Here is a 25,584-nt window from a genome sequence, read left to right as displayed (position 1 = left end):
TATGTCTTGAGACTGGCTGATGTTGATGCCACAGAAAAATGAGAACACCGTACTTGTTACCGTTGTACTTTGTAAGGGCACTTTGTCTTGTAGCTATCTTGCTGTATATTTAAGTGTGAGCATATGCTGCAATCTTTTCAGCAGTTAGGGCACTTCAAAAGACCTGATTTTTCCATCTGGTTACTAGTTTATACAATGTCTGTAAATTAAGTTTTATTGTTTTTGAGGTCATAGAATGGGTTGGATTGGAAAAGTCCTCAGAGATCACCCGGTTCCTAAACCTTTGTCATGGGCAGGGTTGCTGACCTCTAGATCTAAGCACCAGCTCAGGCTGCCCAGGGCCCCATCCAACCTGGCCTTGAGCACCTCCAGGGATGGGGCACACAGCAACCTGTGCCAGCCCCCTCACCACCCTCTCAGTGAAAAAATTTTCCCCTTACATCTAACCTAAGTCTCCCCTTCCTTCATATAAAACCATTCCCCCTTGTCCTATCACTGTCTACTAATGTAAACCGAATCTGGCTTGAACTTTACACTGGGGTCAAAGTTTTTAAGGAGAGACAAACAGCAGGGTACCTGAACAGAGGTGGTAGCATGCTTTCGTTTTTAAAACAGAAAAAGATTTAGGAGTTCTTTTTACTTTCAGCAGAATAGATGAGTAATTTCCATAGTTCTGAAAATTCCAGTAACAGATTACTTGGGAGTTTTTGTTTCATAAAAATATTGGAAGTTTATTCCTCCTATGATAGCCCCAGTCTCATCATAACTGAGAGTACTCATTGCAGAACTTTAAGATATTGAAGTAACATTATTAGCCTTGAATTAAGCAATGCCCCATATGTTTAACCTCAAAGTTAAGTTACTTTGAATTGTTTTCAATTTTTTTCTTAATTTTTTTTTTAAAATCTTTGCATATAGATTGGAATACTAGCAATTTTGTTAATAAAGTAGTACATGTTGTTTTTCAAGATCAATTAATAAATTATCAAATAATGGATATATATTTTAGGAATGTCATTTAGTTAATTTCAGTTACTCACAAGTGAATGACATATTTGAAACCAACAGAAGGTTCATTTGAGAAGTAAAAATGTTATGTATTTTGATATCATTGCTTATCATAATTTCCCATCATAGATATATTTTGTACACACCACAGTTGCTCAAATAAAAATACTTCTAAAAAAAGAAAACAGTATTATGAATGAAGGCACTGTTGGTAATTCTTTCACTATGTGATGTTTTCATAATGAAGTAATAGCATAAACAAACTAATGTGATGTGTTATTGTAATGCAGTTAGTGCTTTCTATTCAGAACTACCCATCAGTTTTACTCCCCAGTAATGTGAGAGCCACTGGCATCCTGTTTAGCAATTATCCTGTAGGTTGCCAACTCCTACTGAGGATAAAATGAGATGATGTTGAGGCAAAAAAACTTCACTGCTAATCTTCACAGATCTGTATGTACTTCTTATATAATTTCTGATAGTTGACCTGTTTGACTTCATTTTGTTTTTAAAAATCGCCTGTGCTAAGTGTGGAAATTGATGAAAAACTGTAAGTTGGTTTAGCTTATCTGCTAGAAATGTAATATTCAATCTATTGTGTCAATAGATGTAGCAAACAATTTGAATGGCCTTTCCCAGCAGGATAGAGGAATATATACCAGGAAAAGAGTCTTAAAATTAATCTGCTGAGAAGAGCTGAGGAAAAACTACAAGGTTCTTCTAAATAATTATTTATTGAGATTATTTTAATTATTATTATAATTATTATGTGCATGCTCACATCTGGCAGTACTCTGTGCTTAGTGGGAACCAGATATTTTCCTTTTGTTGAGGCGGAGGAAAAGTGATTTTGATTTATTTTGTGTTTTTTTCAATTTGCCTCAAGGTAAGAAAGTGCCTGAGGACAGGTAAAGCAAAGCAGCTGATGTATGCTAACTTATTATGCAAGGGTAGCTTACCCATTTGCAGGTTCTCTGTTTTTAAAATCTATTGTGCTGTTTAAAATCTGCCTTGCTATGTTTGCTGGTTTTTCAAATAGATTTAGGCAGCCATGCTTTTGGTGTCAATTAAACAAGTAATTTCTGTAGGCATTTTTGCTGCTTCACTGAAGTAAAGAAAATGTTTTCTACCCATTTATTACAATCTCTGGCAGTTTCATTACTCTGGATATTCAAAACTCATAGAATGAGAATGGTGGCTTGGAAGCAATCCAAACTGCTTGCAGTTAACACTGTTTCAAAGAATCATGTTCCAAATTATCTGATAAAGGCTTATTTTCTTTATTGCACTTATTGATGCCTTTCCTGATGGGCTTGGGCATTGAGTGGAACCACTAAAGGAGAACAGTAAATGTTTACTTCTTGAAGGGCGTGACTTACATTGTCATTTTGGTGGGGTACAGGTCTTGGCATGAGCCTTCTAGATCTTGATTCATTCCCACTCTATGTTGCAGCTCGTTGTTTCTAATGTAGTTGCTGTATCGGTGTTCTATGCAATATAGAAATGTTTTTTCTTGCTCACATTGTGTTCAGGGGTGGGAAATAAAGCCCTAATTGTTGTGTCTCGCAGGACAGACCTTTCTACATCTTTGTGGCCCCCCTTTTCTTTAAAGGGAAGGATACCCAGGGCTCACGTAGGTGCAGTTCATAGCCAATAGCCATTTTCTAGTTAGAAATATCACTGTATAGACACTCTATTTTTTTTCTTTTCTAACCTGGCAAACTGTGAAATTCTGATTCCTGTATGGACTTGGTGTGTATGATCAGGGACAAGTGATCACCAAACCAAACAGAAGAGAAAGAACAAATAACAAAGGATCTAACATGAAGCCCGTATGTTACAGATTTAGCTTTGCTCTGTTGAGATTTATTTCATTCTTCTATTTACTTGTATTCATTCCTCCTTAAGAGTTCCTATCTACTGTTAGTTTTGTGCTTCACATTCTGAAAATAATTGTTCTATCAGGTAACGCAGGTGATGAGAGGAAAAATATAATCTTCATTTTACAGTTAGAAAAGATACAGAGGGCTTTTTTCAGATAAAACTATTTACTAAGATAGAGAAAAGGAAAAGGAGTCTGACTGTTTTCAGGTTGCACTGGACATTTTGGAGAACCAAAAATTGAATAAAAATTCTTGCTTGAGTCCCATTAAATCATGGAAAGTATTTCCTTAAAATAGAATAAAATACATTTGCTTAATACACTTATTTCAGTGATACTTCTGTGGACACTCTTCTCTTTGGAGCAGCTGATTTTTTTTTCCCTCATCTCAATTCTTCTGTTTTCTTGTCTTTCATTTCCTAGTTCGCATTAAAGTTGAATATGTGATAGAATGGAATTTTAAAATTCAGTGGATCAAAGGTCTGAATCAGTCTACATTTAAAAATCATTTTGAAGATAACTAAGCTATTCTTTCAAAGAGATTACATTTCTAGATAATGTTTGTTTCTATTGCTATGTAGATCTGTTTCCATCCATCCATAAATGTGTACATATGCAAACATTGTGCAATATTTCAGATGTGCTTAAAAAAAAAAGCTTTCAATTTTTTTATATTTACTGTATCTGAAACAGGTAATATCTTAAGACTGTAGATTTTAATTATTTTCTTCCTGTTGCATTCAAAAGTTGATAATTTTTAATCATAGAATCGTAGAACAGTTTGGGTTGGAAGGGACCTTTTAAGATCATCTAGTTCCAACCCATCTGCTGTAGGCAGGAACACATCCTACCAGACCAGGTCACTCAAAGCCCCATCCAGCCTGACCTTGAATGCATCCAAGGAGGGAGGTGTCCACCACCTTGCTGGGCAACCTGTTCCAGTGTCTTACCACCCTCACAGTGAGAAATTTCTTCCTAGTATCTAGTCTAAATCTACCCTCTTCCAGTTTAAAACCATTTCTCCTCCTCCTGTTGCTACATGCCCTTATAAAAAGGACCTCCCCAGCATTCCTGTAGGCCCCTACAGGTACTGGAAGGCTGCTATAAACATGCTGCTTCCCAATAATTATTCTTTAAATGAGAAAAAAGCGCATATGTACAGTGCATAGCTTAAACTTGAGACATCTGATCCTTTTTCAGTGGTGGTGATGCAGGATGGAGGTGATACATGGTGGATATTCCCATGATCACTACCTGGTTTTCTGTTTCTGTATCAGGGCATTTCTTCAGCAACAGAGGTGCCAGTTTATTCTATGGTTATAAATCTCTCCTAAGATGTTTTTTTTTTTTACCTGAATACATGCAAACTAATGCATTTAGTCTAACTCCCATCCAGCTAAATTCAATTTACTTATTTGAAAACTGCAGTATTCATCCTGTAACTGGAAAAACCATCTCAGGGAGATAAAGCTGGAGATTATATGATGCTATAATGTTGTCTGTGATGGCAGGAAGTCACAATAAAAAGAGAGCCAAAAATTAGTTTTGTACTAATATATCTGAGAGTTGCAGGTGGGAGAAAGGCTTTGCATAGTGTTTAGCAGCTCAGTTTGGCCTTCTTTTTAGGTTTGCCTTTTTATTTCTTTAAGCTCTGAGGGGTTCTAACTGTCTCTAGGTAGAATAAGAGGGACTACTCTGAAGAGACACCAGATGAGCATTAAATGACAAATTGGTGTCACCACAAAGAGTACTGGTGAAAAGAACTTGCAGATATATATCTTGCAGTGTTTTTTTCTGAAACAAAAACCTTAGGAAACGATTGGAATGACTGGCTAACAAGCCGTTTTTGAGAGTGTGATTCTAATACAAGCCTACTGTTTGTATCATACCTGTGTTTGTATTCTGTCTCCCCTTGGAAAATGAACTGCAATATCAAGGTCACCTTGGTATGCATCTATCTTAGGATTTTGTTGGAAAAATATCCAACAGATTACATCTGTTTAGGCATATGAAATAGTAATTGTGTACGAATGAATGTTATAATTTAACTCTGCTTTCTCAGCTAGGTACTGACTGCTGACTATACCTATTTAGTCAGTGAGAGAAATATGAAAACATTCAGACTATTAAATGGAGAAATGAGGATGAAAACAAGAGACCTACATACAAATGTGTTTTCTCATAAAGGTAATTAAAATTCTACATCTTAGGAAAAAAAGAAAAAAGATTTTATGGTAGATATTATATTATATTCTTGTACTAATAGCCAGTGGTCTAATTCCTGTTATTTGGATCATCTTTTTCTCTGTGTAGCAGTGGACAAGAGCCAGCAATGTGTGTTCCAAAGGGCCAATTGCATCCTGGGCTGTACTGAAAGAGTGGTGGCAACACAACATGAAAGGGGATTGCTCCTCTCTGCTCTGCCCTTGTTTTGATAAGCTTTGTGAAAGAAGGAAAAAATAAAGAGCTATAGAATTAATAGTAACTAAGTAAAGGGAATCATATCTTAAAATCTTAAGTACTTCATAAACCTCAGTTCTGAGAAAGCACATGGTGAAGTTCTTTATCTGCACTCATCTATTTTAAGTCTGTTTGGTTTACATGAAAAATTAAATGTTTTCACTGATGTGTGTGGGCCGTCAGTGACAGTTCCGGAGGCACACGGTGCGTGGCACATCACAATAACCATCTCTTATCTTAAGCACACCCATTTCCATTAAGTGCTTGGACAAGCTCAAGCCAGTTTATAGCATGTTCATGTCCATCACGCTGCTCTTTTGATTATCTTGATCATAAAATGAATGGATATATTGACTTGAGAGGAAAAGAAGTACTCTTTTGAAGCATTGTTTCCTTTTGTGTTAAGATTTCCAGTATGACAAGAACAATTACATTGCTTCAGAATGGAATGAATGCTAATTCATTAATGAAAATGAGTTAACGTGAGTTTGGAAGGATTGTGAGAGAGTGAGTGAAGGGCTTATGCAGCAGTAGGAGAGCTGTGTGTCTTTGAAAGTCAAATCTAGTTTGAGCCCCTGGAATGAGAAAAGCAAACTGGTTTTGGTTGGGCTTTGTTCACCCTGAAAGAGTTTTTATCTTCAGCAGTCTTAATGGAAAAGGAAAGTGCTGTGAAAATTTCTGCTCCTTGGAAGTGACAGCAAGCTTAATATACAGCTGACAAACTGTAGAACAGAACTGGGTTTTGTTCCTTCCTGAAATCCGTTCCCCCTCCCTCTTCTCTCACATTTAGCTATGATTTTGCTGATCAAGGTGTCCTCTGAGAACTTATTCTGTTGATCTGAAGGAGAAACAGACTTTAAGGAGATAAGCCAACCTGGTCATAAAAATCCACACTGTGATTCTTGATATGTGAAGTATATATAAGTTCAATATATACTTGGTTTTTAAAAGTGAAGAATAGTCAGAGCTTGTGCATGATGTCTAATGTATCACCTAATTCGTATGTGTCCCCATGCAAAATAAATAATGTCTATAGCTACAACTGCATGACAAGATAAACGAGCATCCTGTACATTTTAGATTTTCTTGCGTATCCTCTAACTCTTCTGCATCAGTCAGCAAAAAATCCAACATTCATAATTAAATGTTTCTGAAGTTAACATTCACAACAATGCTTTCTCTGGTGTCCAAAAGCTATTACAGAGGCTGGAGTATCCAAAAATTCCATGAAAAGGAAAAGTTTCAGGCAAGGTCAACAAAAGCACGGACTTAGAACAGTAAGAGTTAACGTTAGGATTTGGTGCCCCTGGTACCAGGGCTTTGAACAGATGTAAAGGGAAAATTCCAAGTGTAGACCCAATAATTACTTCGTCCCCAAAGATTCTGAAATTATGGACTTTAAGAGCCTGATATGTTTTGCTAATACAGAAGTTACTCCAGGTTATTTCTAGAGGGATGGCGATTATAGCATTAAAGATATATACAGCTTATGTAATTCTTATTTATTATTAAACATTTGTTACGGCTGTTGTTAACTGTAGTGCTGTAGTGAGAAATAGAATAAGAAGCAGCATTGCTTATTCAGGGAAGGAGTGGAATACTGTGCAGGAGAGACCTGGCTGACTTTGGGGGCTGGGAGACTTGGTTGAAATTTGCATGTTGAGCCAAACGATATATGTTATCAGTGGTGGATTGATTATCATTGTGAGAACAAATCAAGGGAACTGCATGGCTGTATTAGTTGCTCAAGTGATGGCAGTGAGTCAGCAGGGTGATGTTGCTTTGACTAAGGCAAAAATTTCTTAGGTGATACCCTAGGAGGCTATTTCCAGGATAAATAGAAGTGTTGATGTGTTTGCAAAAAGCAGTGCTATATGTTAGCGTGTACTGTGAGGATGGCCACAAATAGAGGGCCTGTCCTGCCCCAGGAGGCTGAGCTCATCAGGTGGGACCTGGCAGTGGTCTGAGGATGTGTTCTGTAAGTCATGGAGGCAGACACCAGCACGGACGAGTGAAGAGGCATTTAGTCTTCAAGTAAATGATGACATAAGAAGTGGAGTACAAGTTAGCTGAGGATAAATCTAAGCTGCAAGTCAGAAGAAAGCAGGTGAGCATAGAGTAGGATTTTTCTCACCTTGCTGAATTCTGTCTTGTTTTAATCTTTTACGAATGCTGCCTTCCCCGCCCCCCCCAATAATTCCTGTTAAGAGGTTTTCAGCACCAGAACAAGTAAGATTCTGAACTTGCTGCCCACTAAATGAAGTGCAGGCAAAAGGCCCAGCTGTTTTAAAATTGAATTTATGTCCACAAATAGGATTACATGATGTGCTTAGCTCTGACAATGCACCGCTGCTTCCTGACACAGTGACCCGTGTGAGCTCTGTATCCTTCCCACTGCTGTCACTGCCTCACATCTCTAGGTTTCGGTATTTTCCCTGGTCAGATTACTCCAAAGATTGTTTTGAAAATTACAGATGTAGCCATGCTCTTACTTCATGTTTATCACTTTGCTTGAATGTGTTAACAGTGAGTTTGCATGAAATATTATGAGAGCAGCGATGAATATAGATTAGTCAATATCCTTCTTTAATCCTTTGAATTTACTTCCTTGAAGTTGTATCAAAGATGAGCTTGGTTCTTAAATATGTTTGGAAGATAAATAAAAAAGAAGAATCTTGTTTTACAGCATTTCTAAAACCTATAAAGAAATCTTTTATACACAGTAACTGACCTATATGATGGTTTTTTTCCTCAGTTCATTTCAGACCCTTGTGCCAGCAACCCCTGTCACCATGGTAACTGCAGCGCCAGTGGGGATGGCTACCTCTGTGCCTGCAGCGATGGCTACGAAGGAGCAAACTGCGAGCACTCACGGCACAGCCCTCTGCTCCCTGAGCAGGCAGAGGCATCATCACGACAAAGCAGGCTTGTCACCTCCACGCTGGAGCCAGACGTCATTCTGCCTCGCTCACGAGCAACAGTGACGCTACCTACATGGCAGCCAAGGGCAGGACAGAAAGTTGTAGACCTGAAATGGGACGAAATCGAGGTGAGAATATTCTGTTTAAATAAAAACACACTGAAAATTGCTTCTGAGTGTTGTCATGGTTGAACTGTCACTTTTGCGTGATCTCAGCACTCTCTACATGAGAAGGCTGAAGATACGATTTCTGTCCTGAGTTCACTCGCTGGTAAAATTAAACACACACATAAAAGGTATTTATTAAAGGTAATGAGCTTAAGGTTGGCTTTTCAAAAATATGGCACTGGGTATTTCTTCAAAATGAGAATGTTTTATTCCAGTCGTTCATATGACTCTGTATCTCTAAGTATCACATACATTTAGGGAAATCTATATTTAGGTAGCTAGAGGGTTGTATCCTGTTTCAGCGAGAGTCCTGGTAGGCAGTGTGTGGAGAGCAGAGCTTTATTTTTGGAAATACCTTTACCCATATCCATTATTTTACTGTAGAGCATATGTCAGGCACTGGTGATGAAGAATGGAGAGAAAGCACTGAAGCAGAAACAATGATCTGTTTTTATTAGTTTAAACTCAGTGTAATCTCTGCTTGGGTGCTTTTAATGTCCTGATCAATTAAGGGCACGTCCTTCCCAGTGCGCCTGGCTGGCCTCATGTGTGTTTCTCAATCTGTGATCTGGTATTGTATAAGTAACATTTCTGCCTGATTTGTGTTTTGGGTAGATTAAATAAGCATTTCAGACAGATTCTTCACAATTGAGTGTTCTAATAACTGAAATTCACTTGTCCATATGTCTTCTCTTACCTGAGAAATACATATAGCTTATCAATCACTAATGCACTAGTAATGCTAATAACTGTTATGCTATACTATCCTAGAAATTACTTATCTTTACATTTTGAATTTGTTATAATGGGTCTTGCATTTTTCACAGTATTTTTCATGTAGAACAGTGATCTTCTGTTCTTTGGAATTCACTGTAAGGGAAAGATACTTCTTTGGAAGAAACAGATTCGAGTTACTAATTCAAGATGTTGTCTCTGATCTTATACTAAACCAAAGGGAGAGCTGGTATGCCTAAGGGTCTGTTTCAAAGACTCTTTGGTGGAGTCTTGAAGAGTAAAGAGTTCAGTGTTAAGCAGGAAAACAGTACCTTTCCTCAGCTTTCAAAGCTTTGCCAAGCTTGTTCCTTACTTATTCAAGAATGTGTAAGTAACTTACAAGAATCTTTCCAAATGAATGCTCTCTGCCTTCTAAGGATGAATTTTCCATGGAAGCTCTTTTGGGAAGTTTTGGGAACTCCTGAGAGAAATAAATCCTCTTGGAGATGTATGACATATATATGCAGTTGGACATCTTTTTGCCTTTCCTCAGATTCTAGTGACATACTTTGCAGTGCGTACTTGACCAAATGTTCTCAGTAAGACCTTCACCAGAAGACAAAATACAGATGTTTTTGGATGCAGTTTCATTTCTCCAGAGATCTTGCTATAATAAAATTTTCTTTTCCTGATAGACAGGCAGCCCATTTTTTTTTCCTGCTTTGGGCAACTGAATTAATTGTTCCACTTGCAAGACAGATAAAACTAGCATTCCAGACTTCCCCAGTCCAATGCTCTATTGTATTATAGTGTAGAAAAGATGGATATTAGTGAATAATAGGGAAAAAAAGGAATGATCTCAATTAATCCCAATCAAATAATAGATTCAACAAAGGTTTCTGCATAAAAGTCAAGTGTTAGAATAATAGTGCCCTACTTATATATATTACTTTCCCTTAATAGCTCTCAAATTGTTTTTCAAATGAAGTCAGCAGTATTATTCACATTTTGGAGATGGAGACATTGAAGCACAGAGCAGTAAAATGATTTGCCAGGTACATGGCCAGAAATTAGGATGTTAAGCATGTGAGTCTTAGACAACCCTTTTATACTGTAATGCTATCACTCAGATTCTCAGCTTTGGAACTAGCGATTAGAGCTGATATAAGCTTGTAATTCTCCTTACAATGTGGACAACATTTGTTCTACATGTGTTTTTAGTCAGTAAACTATATGCCATTTAAAGTAGTGTGGCTGATCCAGGTAGAAGCTTCTGAAAGAGGGTGCTCCTGCCCTGCAACAAATGAATATGCTTAAGGAATGATTCTACTTGAAAGGGAGACCATTGAATCTTGAGTACATTTTCTGTTGCTGAAAATTCATCTTTTTTGTTGTTGTTGTTGAAATAGCCTATGGGTGCATCGTTGTTTTGATGTAAAGGTACACGGAGAAGAAGTTTCTCTGACTGACCTGACAGACTTTGGCTAAGTTTACCTCCTAGCTTCCATTCCAATGATATGAGATCATAATCTCTGTGCAAAGATTTGGTTATGTGAATTCTTTTGCTTGATGAGTTTATTTCCACAGCGCTTATCTGTGTTATTCAGAACAGCTTCACACACTATGGCATAAGAAATGACCATTCAAGGAAATAATATTGATTGAATGATTTATTGTAAGATTTTATGAATGTGGCCCTCATTTTGGTGGTCAGCCTGAGACTAGAAAGCATCTGATCAACACGATTACCCTGGTCATTTATCTGAGAGGCATCATTGTGTAAGATAACCTACTAAGCTAGATAAGCATCTACCATCTGGGGTAGTTTTGACATTAGTAACCTGTGGCATAAATACAAAGTTTTAGTAGTGTTACTGGAGGATTGCCACATATCAGAATTTTGGTTAATGCATCCTTTTGGCATTGTGATTGCTGACTACTCAAAGCCACTTTAGCTCGGATAAGCTGAGCTATACTCATAAACTGCCTGTGGCAGACTTTCCTGGGTAGATATTCAGACTTTCTTTATGTTAAATCTCAGTGCTACAATAGCTGGCAAGGCTCCTTCATTTGATACTGTTTTTGGACTCAGTCTGTCAGCCTTCCCTTGGTGCTCTTTAGAGAGGCACTCCTACTCTAAACACTTCTGCTTTCCTCTCCCTCTGGTGAGATATGTTAGATGCAAGCCTTCATTTTATTTCTGTTCTGGTATTCTTTCAAGCATCATCCCATATAAAACTCTTGAGGGCAGAGGCAAATACACTCGTGGGGTTTGAACTATATTCCACCAGCTTTTGGAAGCAGTAGTTTTTCCATGCTGCTGGATAAGAGTACCACTTTTCTTTTATAAATCTGTCCTGAATGGGATTTCTATGCAAGAAATGGATTATTGCTTGGCATTTTGACTAAAAGAAGATAGTAATTGATCTCTCTCTTCACATTCTATTACACTGGCTTTTCCTGTGACTCTTCTCAATTCTCTGCAGACAGCAGTTCAAGGTCTTTTAGTCAACATCTAACCCATTTTAAATTCTTTGTAATATTTTTCTCTTGCATAGAGAAAGCTGACAAACATTTTATATATCTTAGAAAATAGAAGATACTTCTCATCACCCTTAGAGATTTGGAAAATAAGAAATGCTGCACATCTTATCCTGATGGAAATGTAGTTATATGTTTAGAATGGGCAAAACTGTAATTTTTGAAACTTACTTACTTTATTGAATTTAAAGTTAATATGTGATCTTTTGGAAGAAGACTTGAAAAAGTATTTGCAAGAGCATTCTTCATACCTCATTCATCTCTTCTGTTTCTGTGATACTGAAGAAAGGAAAAGTCATCTTTCTTAGTGACCATGTCAGTTTTCATGGGAGACCACCTGAGTACATAGTCTTGTTTTTCTCAAAGGACCAATTTTCATACTCTTTCTATTAATCTAATGCATTTTCAAATCAGTTTAAAATTGTAAGCACACACCTTCCTTATTATTTTTTTCCTTTTAAGTACTACTTTTGTAGAATTACTGAGGTTGGAAGTATGGAGTGTTTCACAAGAAGTGAAATATTGTTGCAACCCTTTAAACTTGAAAAGTTAAGATATCAAACAAATGGACATGAAGTGCAATGCTGCTGGTTACTGCTGTTTTTTTGAAGTCCATCTAGAAGTTGTAGGAACAGGTCCTCTTCTGGACACTTCAGTCTTATTTTCTCAAATGATTCTCTGAAGGCTCAAGATGTTAATGCTGTTAAAATCTTTGAAACAGAAATGTAAATTTTGTATATTATGATCTCTGTTTAAAAATAATGCACCAATAATGTGATTTAGATGCAGACTTATAGAATATAAGAGAAATACTGTATTCGTATCAACAATTCAAAAAATACAAACTCTAAATAGTATGTCGAGGAGTATAAACTCTTCAGAATATTCTGTGCTGATGTACGAGATTATCTTTGTAAGCAGCTCCTAAGCATGCCTCAGGCTCTGGCAGGTGCATGAAGATTTTGTTTTCTTTAGCAACTATTTTTAAAATAGCTGCATCATTTGTACTGTACCTATAGTCTGTTCCCTGAGGAACTTCCTTGCTGGCTTAAAGGTTCTGTACTACTGAATGCAGCAGGGAAATTTTGGAAAAGTTTGATCTCATTATCATCGTATGATTTTTTAATTTTTTTTCCAGAGGTTATTTTTAAATGACTTTAAGTGGTCTGTGTTTTTTACTTTATCCATCTCACTTCTTAATTTAAAGAGCAATTAGAATAGTAAGGCAGAATTTGTCACGCACTCTCTATTTTACATTCTGAAAATCATTTCATTATATTTTCCAGAGTTCTGTTTTAAATTTACTACTATTTTTTTCTTCTTTCCTAGAGTGAGACCCACAGGTTGTTTTCATCTTCTCTCTGCCTTGTGTTATTGTAATGTACCTGTCTTTTTTGCCCTCATTTTTCAGTCTTTCAATTTTTAGGGAGCTCTCTTAAGGAAGGAAAGAGACATGCTTAAAAATCTTTATACAAGTTTCCCAGATCTGTGGAAAAGCTGTGTGATTTATTTGCTAAATCAGATGTCAAAGCTGTCATTTTTGTCTCTGTAGTATTTGTCTCAAATAGGATACTGCTGGCACCATTCTGTTTCTAATGGAAGCTGCTATTCCTTCTTGTATGTTTTGTCTGATGCAAGTACCATTTTTAAAATAGAAACAAGTGAAATTTCAACTGCTGTAAAATTCTGTTATTTTGCGTCCTACTGGTTTAGGTGAATATTTTAGGGGATTCTTAGTGCATGAAATAAGGGTCAGTTATAAATGATGTTCCTTCTTGGAGAAGGAGATCAAACATTACAAATCATCCTATCAGAGGAGTCAAACGTGCATTCTACTTTTTCTTTCTTGGTTACCAAAGAATATTTCCTGCTTGTGCTTTTTATGCTGAACAGTCCTTAATGTTGATTGCTTTACAAACCATTCCCATTTTCACAGGGTTAATTGCTCATGTTACGCAGCCACTCTTGCTTGATGAGTTTTTTTTCTTCTTAATTTATGTTTTGAAGACATGTATACTTCCAGGCTTATACATAGAACAGGCTTACATAGAATAGTAAGGTAAATGAAATGCTTAAATTATGTTTTTTCCTGCTGGATATCTAAGGTAATAGATACAAGACATTCTGAAAGTATATTCTAACACTGAGTATGTTGTTAGATGCACTATAGGGCCATGAGAATAATGACTTTTTTTTTTCTTTGTTTCAGTAGACATAGAAATTCTCAAAGAAAAGAAATTACTAATTTGTGCAAATATATAAGTGTTAGCTCAATCTCATTTTAATTCCATCAAGCTTTGAATGTTAGCTCAATAATTCTGACTTCCAAGACTCAGAAATTTTAATCTTATTGATGAATTTCTTTAAAAAATAAAGATTGCATCTAATATTATTTTTTTCATAAGCTACATGTTTGTTTTCATAATAATTTCATGCATATTATATGTGCAAGGGAATTCAGCAATGAAGGAATAAGTCAAGTGATCTGTACATTTCTGGGGAGATGTGAATATTGAGGATTTTTCTTCAGGTCAACTCTGAGTCCCTTAACAGTTACTACTTGCATCATATTCTGGACTTCTGTTTTTCGTGTTTTCACAGATATTCCATGGTAGCATTTAACATGTGAATTATAAATAAAATTAGAAACAAGATTCTGATTTTTCAGTAATGGATGATTAATTCATGGAAGTGTGTCAGGTGTCAGTTTTCACTTTGTCAGCAAGGCTAATGCAAAAAGGTTGCACACGCATTCCAGATGGCTGAGAAAATAAGATTGCAAAATTTGCTGAACCTTAATTTTAAGGTGACATTGATGGATTTTTTTTTTCAGTAGAGTGATATTTTGTAGGTAAGCTCATGAAGATACCTGAAAACTACTTAATTAAAACTACAGATAATGTTAATGTAAGCGATAGAAAAAAAAAAGCCATATAAATTATTACTCATATGAAATGAAGATGTCATTGAAAATGGCTTTCATAGGACTCTAAATAATTGTTATTGTACATAATGTGGATCTATTGGAGCGAGTCCAGAGGAGGCCACCTCTCCTTTGAAAACAGACTGAGGGAGATGGTCTTGTTCAGTCTGGAGAAGGCTGCAAGGAGACCTCTTTGCAGCCTCGAGTACTTAAAGGGATCTTATAAAGAGGAGAGACTGACTTCTTACATGATCTAATAGTGGTAGGACAAGGGGGAATGATTTTAAACTAAAAGAGGGGAGATAAAATTAGACATTATGAAGAAATTCCTTATTCAGAGGGTGTGAGGATGCCCAGAGAGATTATGGATGCCCTGTTACTGGAAATGTTCAAAGTTAGGTTGGATGAAGCCCTGGGCAGTCTGATCTGTTGGGGGCAGCCAGCCCATGATAGTGAGATTGGAACTAGATTACTGTTAAGGTCCCTTCTATCCCAAGCCATTCTATGATTCTTAGCATTGTATGGCATTCTGTATAGTGTTTTGATCTAGTTCATGATTTCCATATCAACTGGTTATCAGAGACTTGGTAACCCAACACATTTCAATATAGTAGAAAGACAGTATCAGTGTCTGCTGTTATAAATCCTCAAAAATCTTCTGTTAGTGATGCAATCTGTTATGGAAGTGGCAAATGTTAGAGCTTTAGTTAGTAATTTACAACAGTAGACGCCCATTCATCTTTTTCAAAGTATATGGTCACTTTTAAAGGAAGATACCTTTAGAAGTCCATGCTCATGTGCGGAAAGATTTTGTTAGAGTGAAAATGATGTTCATATGAATTTTCATATTAATGGTAGCATAAAGACCTTAGTAAATGTTTTGGTCCGTCATTAAAAGATGATTGCTGTATTATTAGTGCTACTTAAAAAATCTGTCATATTTTCTTTGGTCATATTTTGTGCTCCAGTATTAAATGAAACTATTTTTATTTTCAGATACTTCCAGATGTGGCTTGTGGAAATGCCAGTTCCAATACCTCTGCTGGAGGCCGTCTTGTCTCCTTTGAAGTTCCACAGAATACATCAATAAAGTAAAAATATTTTTTGGATCTTATGGAATATAGATGGTATAGATTGGTATCTTATGGAATATAGAAACGTTTTCCTTTTACTTTGCCAGGGTATTTTAGAAAACTCTTTTTCAGGTACTCAGATTTGTCAAATGGTTAAAAGTACATGAAAGAACTTCAGACAGCCTTCAGGACCTAGCGCTGCTATCACAGCTCTTTGCTTTGTGTAAATTCTCCCACATATTTAACATTTCAGAAGATGTAAGCATGTAAATCATCTCTGGGCCGTCTGAATTAGGAATTAGGGTGAACATTCAGAAGATGTCAGTTTTGAGAAGATGTGGTATTTCCTTTCTCCTTCATTCAGTGAACAGTTTTTTTTGTTTAATCTGAAGATGCACTTGGTGTAAAGTAGTTATTGATTAAATAACTGCACTTATTTTATGCTTTATATTCATATTTAATTTCTGGAATATCGCTTTGGGTATTGTCAGTCAGCTGAAATCTTTGATGTGAATGTGTTACAAACCACATTTTTCAAAAATAGGAATTTATTCTGTTAAATACTTTCAAACTCATGCTTTTTCAATAAAATGCTTGCTTTGTAGCTTTTAATTAACAGAACCTGACTTCCTAGAAAGATCTGATTCTGTCAGCTGGGATGAGGTATTTTCTATTGAAAACTTTATTTCAAATAAAAATCTGCCAACACAGTTCTTCTCTGGCTCACAGCTTTACTGCAATTTTAGGCTCAGATTTTCCCAAAATAGCCTACTTCTCTCATACTGTCATCTTATCTTTCAGAATGCCAGCTTTCAGTTAAAAAAGGCCACGCTCACTGGAAAAAAACAAACTGCTTCAAGCAGACAAGCTGCAGACAGTTTGGAGCAGTAACTGTTAAACGTGGGAGCTGTCCTACGCTTCCCACAGGACTTTGAATCATTCTCATTCATGAGAAGCTTAAGCAGGAAAGAGATCTGTGAATGTGTTTTTTTATTTTTTATTTTTTTAGATCAAGAATAAGCTGAAGTTTGTAAATTCTGTGGCTCTATTTAAGACCCACAATGGAATGCCCTCATTATAAATGAGTTTGTGAAGTACTTAGGGTTGGTTTTGGTAATTTTTATACTGTCTACATTTAGTAATGTTTTATTTTGACAGATTAATGTGAATTGATATCTATCTTCATTCCATTGTATTTCCTTTGTTAAAGACCTAAATAATATTTCTGGTTAAATGGCTGATTATATAAATAACAAAAAATTTCTGTTCACCAATTTTCTTTTCTTTTGACTGTTATGGGTGACCTAAATGGTAGCTGTTGTATTAACAGAAATTGTTAATGAAAAAATGAGAAACATTCAGCTCTGGGAGTAGTGATGGGGTTTAATGTTAAAGTTGACCCAAAATACTGTCAAAAATTTACTTATCTGGCGTGGTCATTGTATTTTATCAACTCATGTCAAATATAATGAGAAAACTTAACATTTCTTGAAAATAAATAAAACAATGGATGCATATAATATATTTTATAAAAATATAATATAAAAAAAAACCCAAAACCCTCAAGGGTGACATCAATCTGTACTTTTGTAGAATTGAAACAATTTTAACAGAGGAAATAGTGCAACAGACCATCCACTCTTGGGATTCGGGGGCTTCTTTTCAGCAAGAGAGAATTAGCAGTATTTCAGCAGTGGGATGATTATGAGTTATGACTGAATTTCTGAAGGATTGGTCGTACTCAGTGGTGATCCATTTAGGTGAAGTTAATGCAAATTTTTGGGAACTTGACAGAAATATTGCAGATTTTTATTTTTTCTTTGTTGAAATCAGTGGAAAAAATATCCTAAGAGTAAAGCAACACCAATATAGATATAGTGCTCCCTAGTGGATCTGACAGCACATAAACAGCTGTATATGTTTATCCAACCTGTCAATATTCAGAATGGCACTGTGGACTCAGTGACCTTGAGAGTGTTACACGACTCATTTGATTTACAAGAATAAACTGTTCTGAGCCTTCGATCTGGTATAGCAAATGAAAGAGGATTTCTACCGGCATGCCCCGTATTGAATGAACATAGAATGTTTTTCAGTAGATAAGGCTGGATGTGTTTCAGCTGCAGAAAATGATAGGATTCTAGCTGTAGACTGGAGGTTATACTTAATAAATAAATAAATAAATAAATAATAGTAAATACAAAAAGGCTACTGTTAGGTAGCGTTCTATATAAAACTGTTATTGGGCACTAAGTTTGTGTCCTTCAGTATGAGAAACTGAGCCTCTGTAAGATTAAATCTGCTTTCATGTATACCATTTTACAGATGTTACTGTTCAAATTATTTTTAATTTTGTGGAAGTGATGAAAATCTAAAGACCTTTTCCTGATTCTATATTCATTGTATTTAAGTTCTCCTTCTCTGATAATAAGCTTTTGTTCTGATGTACTTTCTTACAAGATCAGTTTCCCTTCATGTAAATATTCTTGTCATTTATTTTCTTAGAATAAGACAAGATGCTACCGCTTCCCTTATCCTGCTATGGAAGGTGACAACTGCTGGATTTAAGCAGTGTTCACTTATTGATGGCAGAAGCGTCACGCTCCTCCAGGCACTGGGTGGACTTGTACTTTCTGAAGAAATGCTTGCATTAGGAAACAACTACTTTATCGGTGAGTAATAAGCTGACTTTCTGTTTCTCACTTTTTGGTGACATTTGGTACCTTATCCAACATTTAGAGAAGCAAAGAGGTAATTCTCTTACTTTATGTACTGCTGAAAAATTCAGACTTGATGGTGAGACAATGTTTTAGATGTTAATTCATTCAGAGAAGACAGGAGTTGCACTAAATTCCTACACATGAAGCACAGTTCAGTTTAAATGTAGGTGGTGACATTTGCCTGCCAGTTTCCCATGACATAATATATTTTGGATGTTCTGTTATAATCATCTGTAGAGTTTTTTGTAAATGCTGAAGTAAATAAATTCAAATGTTCAAGTTAAGTCTCTCTCAGATACTGTGTCATGAGAAGCATTGTGAGGAAGCTTAAGCCTTTACACAGTAAAAAATACAGTATGTGATCTAGTCTTCTGACTGCATTTGTTTGCACCACTTTTAGCCTTTTAAGTTTAGTATTTGGAAACATTAGACCTTAAACGTACCGTATGTATTATTGGGCAGTTAAATGGCAAGTACCTCTGTGGAAGGGTCAGAATGAAAATAGGCTGGTATGTTGTTTTTAAGTGTATGGCAAATAATATTGATTTCAATGCATTCTTTATGCTAGACATAATGGACCTAATTAAGTTGATTTTTCTGGGTGTATGGTTTATTGCACCAATGCCATGAAACCAAAATGATTGCAATAACAGCATTTATTTTGATCTTGAAATTCTTTACATCTTAAAATTAACTTCCTATGCTAGCAAATGTAAAATGAAAAGCATCCTGATGCAGAAATACTGGGCTAAATTTTAAGCATATATCCAATGCAGAGAGAAACCCAAACGCAGTAGTGTGTGTTGTGATTTTTGAGTTTTCCCTTACCGAAGATATTGCATGAGAATTGTTACTGTAATCATTTAATTCCCAACAGCAGTGGTTTATTTTAGTAATAGTTTTTTTTCCTTCAAATAATTTTCTAGTTCTTTATATTTTTATTGTTATTTCTTTCAAAGATATTTTAATTTTAGCTTTTTTTTTTTTATGGTTTAATTTTGAATTTATCAGCATTAAAAATCTCTGTTTGTTTGCCTTCCTTAGGGAAAAAAAATGCTTATGCTTTGTGATTGTTGATGTATGGTAAAAATAAGTAAAAACTTGCTGAAGATGGGATTCACTGTGACTTTCCTGCCCTCACAGAGCCATGTAGCTGATCATCTATCTTAGTCAATCATCTGGCAGATAGAGGGCCCAAGATGCTCTGTGCAAGTTTCCCTGGTCTATACAATGTAATCTATTGATTTAGACACCTAAAAGGAATATTCTCTTACTCTTTCATACAGTTTGTCTTGTCCTCCTTTCCCTTGTGTAGGTGTCCTTTTGTCATGAGGGTTCTTACTTGGAATTGTTTACTGTATGCTGATTAAAAAAACACTTTTTCCTTCATGGATATAAAACCAGATTCAGTTTGTAAGCAAGAACATTTTTATCTCAGGTAGTACAAGTTTTCTGAGGCCTCTTATTTTACTTCCACCTACTTTTTTTATTTCTTAAATTTTGCTTCTGATATTCTTGTAGATTTTTCCAGTCATTGTGGTGATTTTTAACTTATATAAAGAACGTGAATCATAAGTGCGTATGCAGAACAGCAGGGAGTCTCCTCTAGCTGTGATACATTCATGAATTGGTGCATCTGAATGCTTAGTAAAGATAAATGCAGACATACTGCATTTGAATTTTTATAAATCTTATTTAAATTTATTTTTGTGAATGGATGAATTGCCTATAAGGCTCTTTATAGAAAATGAAAATGAAGCATTTTGTCTGCATATCTGTCTTTTAATTCTGAAATGTTGCAACTCCCTTCCATAATGCAAAGATATAGTGAGATAACACATCAGTTTTCTGGACTAGATTATTTTGTGTGGCCTTAGTTTACTTATAATTTTCCCCCAGTAATTTCCTTTTATTAAAGCACTTGAGCAGTAAAAGAATGGAATACAAAAGTGTTAATGACATAAAATAATATATATTTTTTATTTTAAAAGTGTGGCCTATCAATATTTATTGTAGAAAAGAGAAAATGCTATCCTATGGATATTCTTCATAATTGTATAGAAATATTCTGCCTCCTTTCCATCACTAATTCTCATCTAATAAAGTTCTCTTCTGATATGTAAATCTGATATGTAAAAATGTCTTATAAAATGGGTGATTTTATAAAACAAATGCACAGAAAACATGAGTAATTCAGCATGTGCTTTTGTTGATGATACTTAAGAAAATTGCAGGGGCCTCAAGATACTGTGGGATGCTACAAGCATAGCAATGCTTTCATGAAGTTTTTTTCTACATACTTCTTTTGTCAAACTTTTTCTGTCCAAATGATTTTTTATTTAGGGACTCAACTCTACGAACTGGCAAATTCTGTACAATGCAGTTTTCTCTGACCTTTAAAAAAAAAAAGTTAATCAGAATTGTAAAAGAAAAAATAGCAAGGTCTGACTGTAGTGTAACATTTTCATCTCTTGCTTACATTAATGCAGTCACTTCTCCATGGGTTGCCTCCAACTTTGCTATTCGGTTTTACTCTTCAGCTATCTCTTCCAAATCTTTCTTGATATGATGTTTATGTCAAAGATAAAACATTTTTAGAAATATTATTTGTTGTGCCCTAAGGTGACTGATTATAAAAAACAGCATAAAAGCAGTTTAGACAAGATTGAAAAGAGTCATATGTTGGAAATAATGTACTGATTTGTTGATCTAAAAATGTTTCTTGTTTTATTAAAAATGTTCTGATCAGGCAGAGTGAAAAACCACCACCACCACCACCAACAAAAAAACAAGCAACCTTTTCTATTTCTATAAAAAAAAACCTGTAGTAAAGATCAGTTAAACTGTTACCTCTGCCCAAATGTTTGCAAGAAAAATGCTTAATTTGATGCTGTGAGAACTAATTTTTTTTTCCCTTGACTTCAGGACTTAAAGAAAAAGAAAACAAACAAACAAACATGTCATTAAAGACATTTTGTATTGTCTGGATATCAGATTTTTTAATATCTGCAGCCCAAGTATCTACTCTTTAAAGTGGAATGCTGGGAATGATGTTGAAATTTGCAAAAAAAAAAAAAAAAAAAGTAGTTAGGAAATGAAAGAAGAGGGAATTGATCATCCTTTTAAATAAGAGGTGTTTAAATAAGACAAAGGGATTGAAACGTAAGTGTGGTAGATCATGGAAAGTCTGCCTTTCATATCCGTGAAGTTACAGCTTCACACTATTTGTCCCACTGTTCTTTGAAGTTAATGAGCTATTCCTGATAAACTGTTATCATATATACAAAACACCCCATCGTTATTTCCTTTAATTCAATCTCTTTGTACTAGAATATAAGAAAACAACTAGTTGTAAAACTTTGCCGCAGTACAGTTGCACACCTTTCAATTTTGGAAATTAATGCAAAAAACCAAGTGGAAATAAGATTAAATGCATTTTTACAAGTCTGAAAAAATGAGATGAGATATCAGACTGAAGTTCTGATGGATATGAGTAGATTACAACAAGTTGTAAGTGCAGCTTGCTGTATGTTTGGGTGAGAGCTAATACACCCCAAAAAATGCTGTTTTCTCTTATAGGAAATAATGCACCACATCTGGAACACCTACAGGAACATGTGTAACTTTTATTCATGTTTGTTGTAAGTGCATAGGACTTACTAATCTGGCAGTATAATATCTCTCTTGAGAAAATAATGCATTTAAAAAGTAGAAAAGACCTTTTTAAGGGTGCTGAAGGACGTTTTCAGGTTCTGCAACAACTCTGTCACAAATATTCTATAATTCGTTATATGCATCTTATTTATCCAAACATGCTATCACCCTCTAATTGGAAACTAGAACCATTATTCCGGAACTACAATCTGCTAGCCAGACTGTGGCAAAAGCAGAAACAACACAATAAAAGCATTAACATCTTTATTCTTTTGATGCTGAGATATTTAGAAATTTTACAGTCACCGTATGCCATCTGTTTCTTACACAGTCTGTTAATTTACTCTGGCAGCAGGTTCACTTGCTTCCTGTTAAGGGAGCACTTCTGTACTCCATTACTAAAGACAGTGAAAGCCTCACGTCCACAGGTGTCTGCTGGAGTTTCACACAGCTTCCAGTTTATCTGTAGGCTGGTAGAGGTATACCTGCAGTGACATACAATAAGCAAGTGTCTACGTGTTCATGGTTATTATGATACTATCAGTGGTGACAAAGATTGCTTCTCATCAGCTTCTGTGTTACGATGTTGAAAGGACTGCTTTTCTACCTTAATGTGCCTGGTGCTGAACTACAGTGATGGGATGTGCTTTGGAAAAGCAAAGCAAAGTCAGACAGATGGTGTTTGTATTTAGCCCCTGTGTCCCCAGAAGTATAACACTAGAAAACTTTGTGAAACAGTGTTGTTTAAATAATTAACAGCAACAAAACCAAAAAATCTCGTGAATAGCTTGATTTGATTTGATGTTTGATTTGTTGTACGACTTTTGTTTACTAAGCCCATCAGTGATGCAGCTTAAAAGCAACTCTCTTCCACAGGGTATTGCTAAGTTAGCTTTCATTTAATTGTTTATAAAATGAGGAAGAATTTTATTAGCAAAATTGCTACTTCTCCAATAAAAAGCTATGGATAATAAGGCAGAAGATTTAGCTTTTAATATGAAAAGGAAGCAATAAATTATCCAGCAAAAATTTCAATTATGCTTATTTTAGTTTCTTATTTTCATTGCTGAGAAGAAAACTGGTGTGTAATCTGCTTTTCTGCAAGGTGCCAAGCCTTTTGGATCAATACAATTTAACCAACTGTCTTAAACTATTGATACAAAGTGTTTTATAATTTGTCGCTGCTCAAACTCACTGGAAAATGAATCCTTTAGCATCCTTTTGGTGTGATGAAGAGCACTGATGTTTCAAATGACAGCAGCGATAAGACTGCTTGCCTAAATACATCATCACTTTTTAAAAGCTTTCTTAGAGAGGAAAATTAATGCTTGTATCCTCAAGCAGAAGTTATCTGATGCATTTTAAAACGTGTGGGATCCACATGTACATATGTTCAGAAATGACCGTGCTTTGTAAACCAAAATGCTGTCCTTCCTCTCTAATGCAGTAAAGTTCCATCTCTAATATATTTACCCTGAGCAAAAAATGAGCCCTTTTTGCACTGCAATTATTTGCTCTCTTGATGCCCTCTAGTTCATTTTGTCAATCTCCTTGCAGCATCTCATCATACATTAACAAATGGTTACCACTAATGTGAGCTGCAGGTATACCAGGTGGCCAGAAGGAAATTGAATGTACAAAATAATTTATTAAAATAAATAATCTGCAGGCATATTTTGAAAAAAAGTCTTAAGTTTTTCAGGTCTCTTTGTCTGGCCCGAGTTTCAGTTTAGGTGGTAAATTTTAATTCTGACCTTACAGATGGAGCTTTTTGTGATATACATGTTTAAAACATCTTTCCATCAAGGGAAAGCAGTTTGCTGCATTTACTTACTTAAGCAAATTGAAATGGAGCAGATTTATTTCATATTAGGAGATGTGTGAATTGAATTCACTGAAAGCTATGCAGTGACATGACTCCCGTTTTAACAAGTCACCATGTGTCAGCTGAGCATCTCTTTGAGCTCCTAGCCTGTGGTGCATGTGCAGTCACTTGACTTAACCTTCCTCCACTCTGAACTAAATTAAATCATTTTGCATTGCTCTGCACGTGCCTCCGTTGGAGTGTTCACATCTCTGTGATGCTCAGTGCTGTGTAGCAACCTGCACTGGTTATGTGCATGCAAGTCAGCATTGCCAGTGGGGGAATTTGAAGACAACTGCTCCAGTTAATGGGATTTTCATTTTCATGCTTGCAATTTGCCTGGAAAGGCCCTTTTGCAGGCAGTACTGAGTGCTGTGCTTAGCTGTGAACATTTCCCTGGGGGTCTGGGCATAAGAGCTAACCTGACAGAGAATGGCCTTTTGATAAACAAGGGCAGTAGCAGTAATGGGAACAGCACAAATGGATTGATGATGGCTAATTTCAAAGACTTTTTCAAAAGATGGCCTTATAAGAGAAAAAGCTAAGCATCTGGCTGAACTAAAGTACTTCCTGGAAAAGCTGTTATGCTATACAAAAAGGATAATTTTATACATGTAACAGAAATCAATATCCTTCCCTGCTCTGTGCCTCGTCTAAAACTAATATGGGTTTAAACATTTGATTATTCTCCTTTATATATCTATACACATTATGTTATGTTTTAAACTAACATCTAAATAAATTTTGCTCTTTAGGTCACAAATCCTATGATCAGTTCACTGTGGAGATATTTGCATTCAGTTGATCATGCAATTCTTTGCACTGCAAGATCTCAGATGGATTACCTAACCTGATCTGTAAAATGAAGATACAAATGTATAATTTAAAAGAAGCGAAGCATATTTTAATAAAACTTGTGACATGCTTTGAGGTATTGAGTTAGTAGTGTAACATATGGCACAGTGCACTTAAGTATGGAGTAGCCACTCTAATGTTTTTAAGTTGAGTCAGTCACTACAGATATCTCCTAGCTAACCTTGCCACCCACACACATCTACCTCAGCTGCACTTCCCACAGTCCCAGCGATGTAATTTGCAATCCATCACTCTTACTGCTTCTGCAGAGTGTGGTATCAGAAATTCCGGTGGTCTGCATTTGTGCCCAGAATAGTCCACTGCCAGCTTAGCAGCACTTCAGGGATACTGATAAATAAGCACAGTGGGGAAAATGCGATATAAGAAATCTATCAGTAGATCAGCCTTGTCACCCTCCCCTGTGCTTTCTCCATTATCTTGGACAGTAAGTAGCAGAGTCCTTGAAGCCATGGTAGGTCACACTCTAAGCTACTGTCACATCTCTTTAATAAGCTGTATGCAAGTGCTTTCCTACATGTACTCTTGTTAGCCAATTATTTGTAATCCCATTGTGGGTTTTAGTCCAGTCTAGCTATTAAGTTGAGTAATTGTTTACCAACAGTGACATTTTGAAATTGCTGTTTGTTGTATAGTATTTAGGGATTTTCATATGCTATGCATATCTAACTGATTTGCTCAGTTAAATATATTTTGACTTTCAGTCCTGCAAAACTCATCTCCAACTTGAAAGTCAGGTTGTGTGCTATTTATTCCCAAAGTTTAGGTAATAATTTTCTGATAC

The 25,584-nt window shown here is 35.8% G+C and overlaps 2 protein-coding genes across 2 annotated transcripts in view; one reads left to right on the top strand and one right to left on the bottom strand.

Annotated features, from left to right (window-relative positions):
- Positions 1-25,584, bottom strand: part of ZBTB38 (zinc finger and BTB domain containing 38) — a 308,794-nt gene that overhangs the window by 203,538 nt on the left and 79,672 nt on the right. The window lies entirely within an intron of this gene.
- The window catches only part of DNER (delta/notch like EGF repeat containing), a 105,983-nt gene that overhangs the window by 32,625 nt on the left and 47,774 nt on the right, over positions 1-25,584 (top strand). Inside the window, exons 2-4 of the mRNA XM_065748565.1 lie at positions 8,106-8,399; positions 15,613-15,707; positions 18,195-18,361. Of these exons, the coding sequence (XP_065604637.1) occupies positions 8,106-8,399; positions 15,613-15,707; positions 18,195-18,361 (556 nt within the window). The remainder of the gene's footprint in view (positions 1-8,105; positions 8,400-15,612; positions 15,708-18,194; positions 18,362-25,584) is intronic.

This window comes from Cyrtonyx montezumae, unplaced genomic scaffold (genome assembly GCF_038088225.1).
Source record: "Cyrtonyx montezumae isolate F1298 unplaced genomic scaffold, pur_monq_1.0 scaffold_5, whole genome shotgun sequence".
NCBI lineage: Eukaryota > Metazoa > Chordata > Aves > Galliformes > Odontophoridae > Cyrtonyx > Cyrtonyx montezumae.
This window is presented reverse-complemented; position numbering and strand designations above follow the sequence as displayed.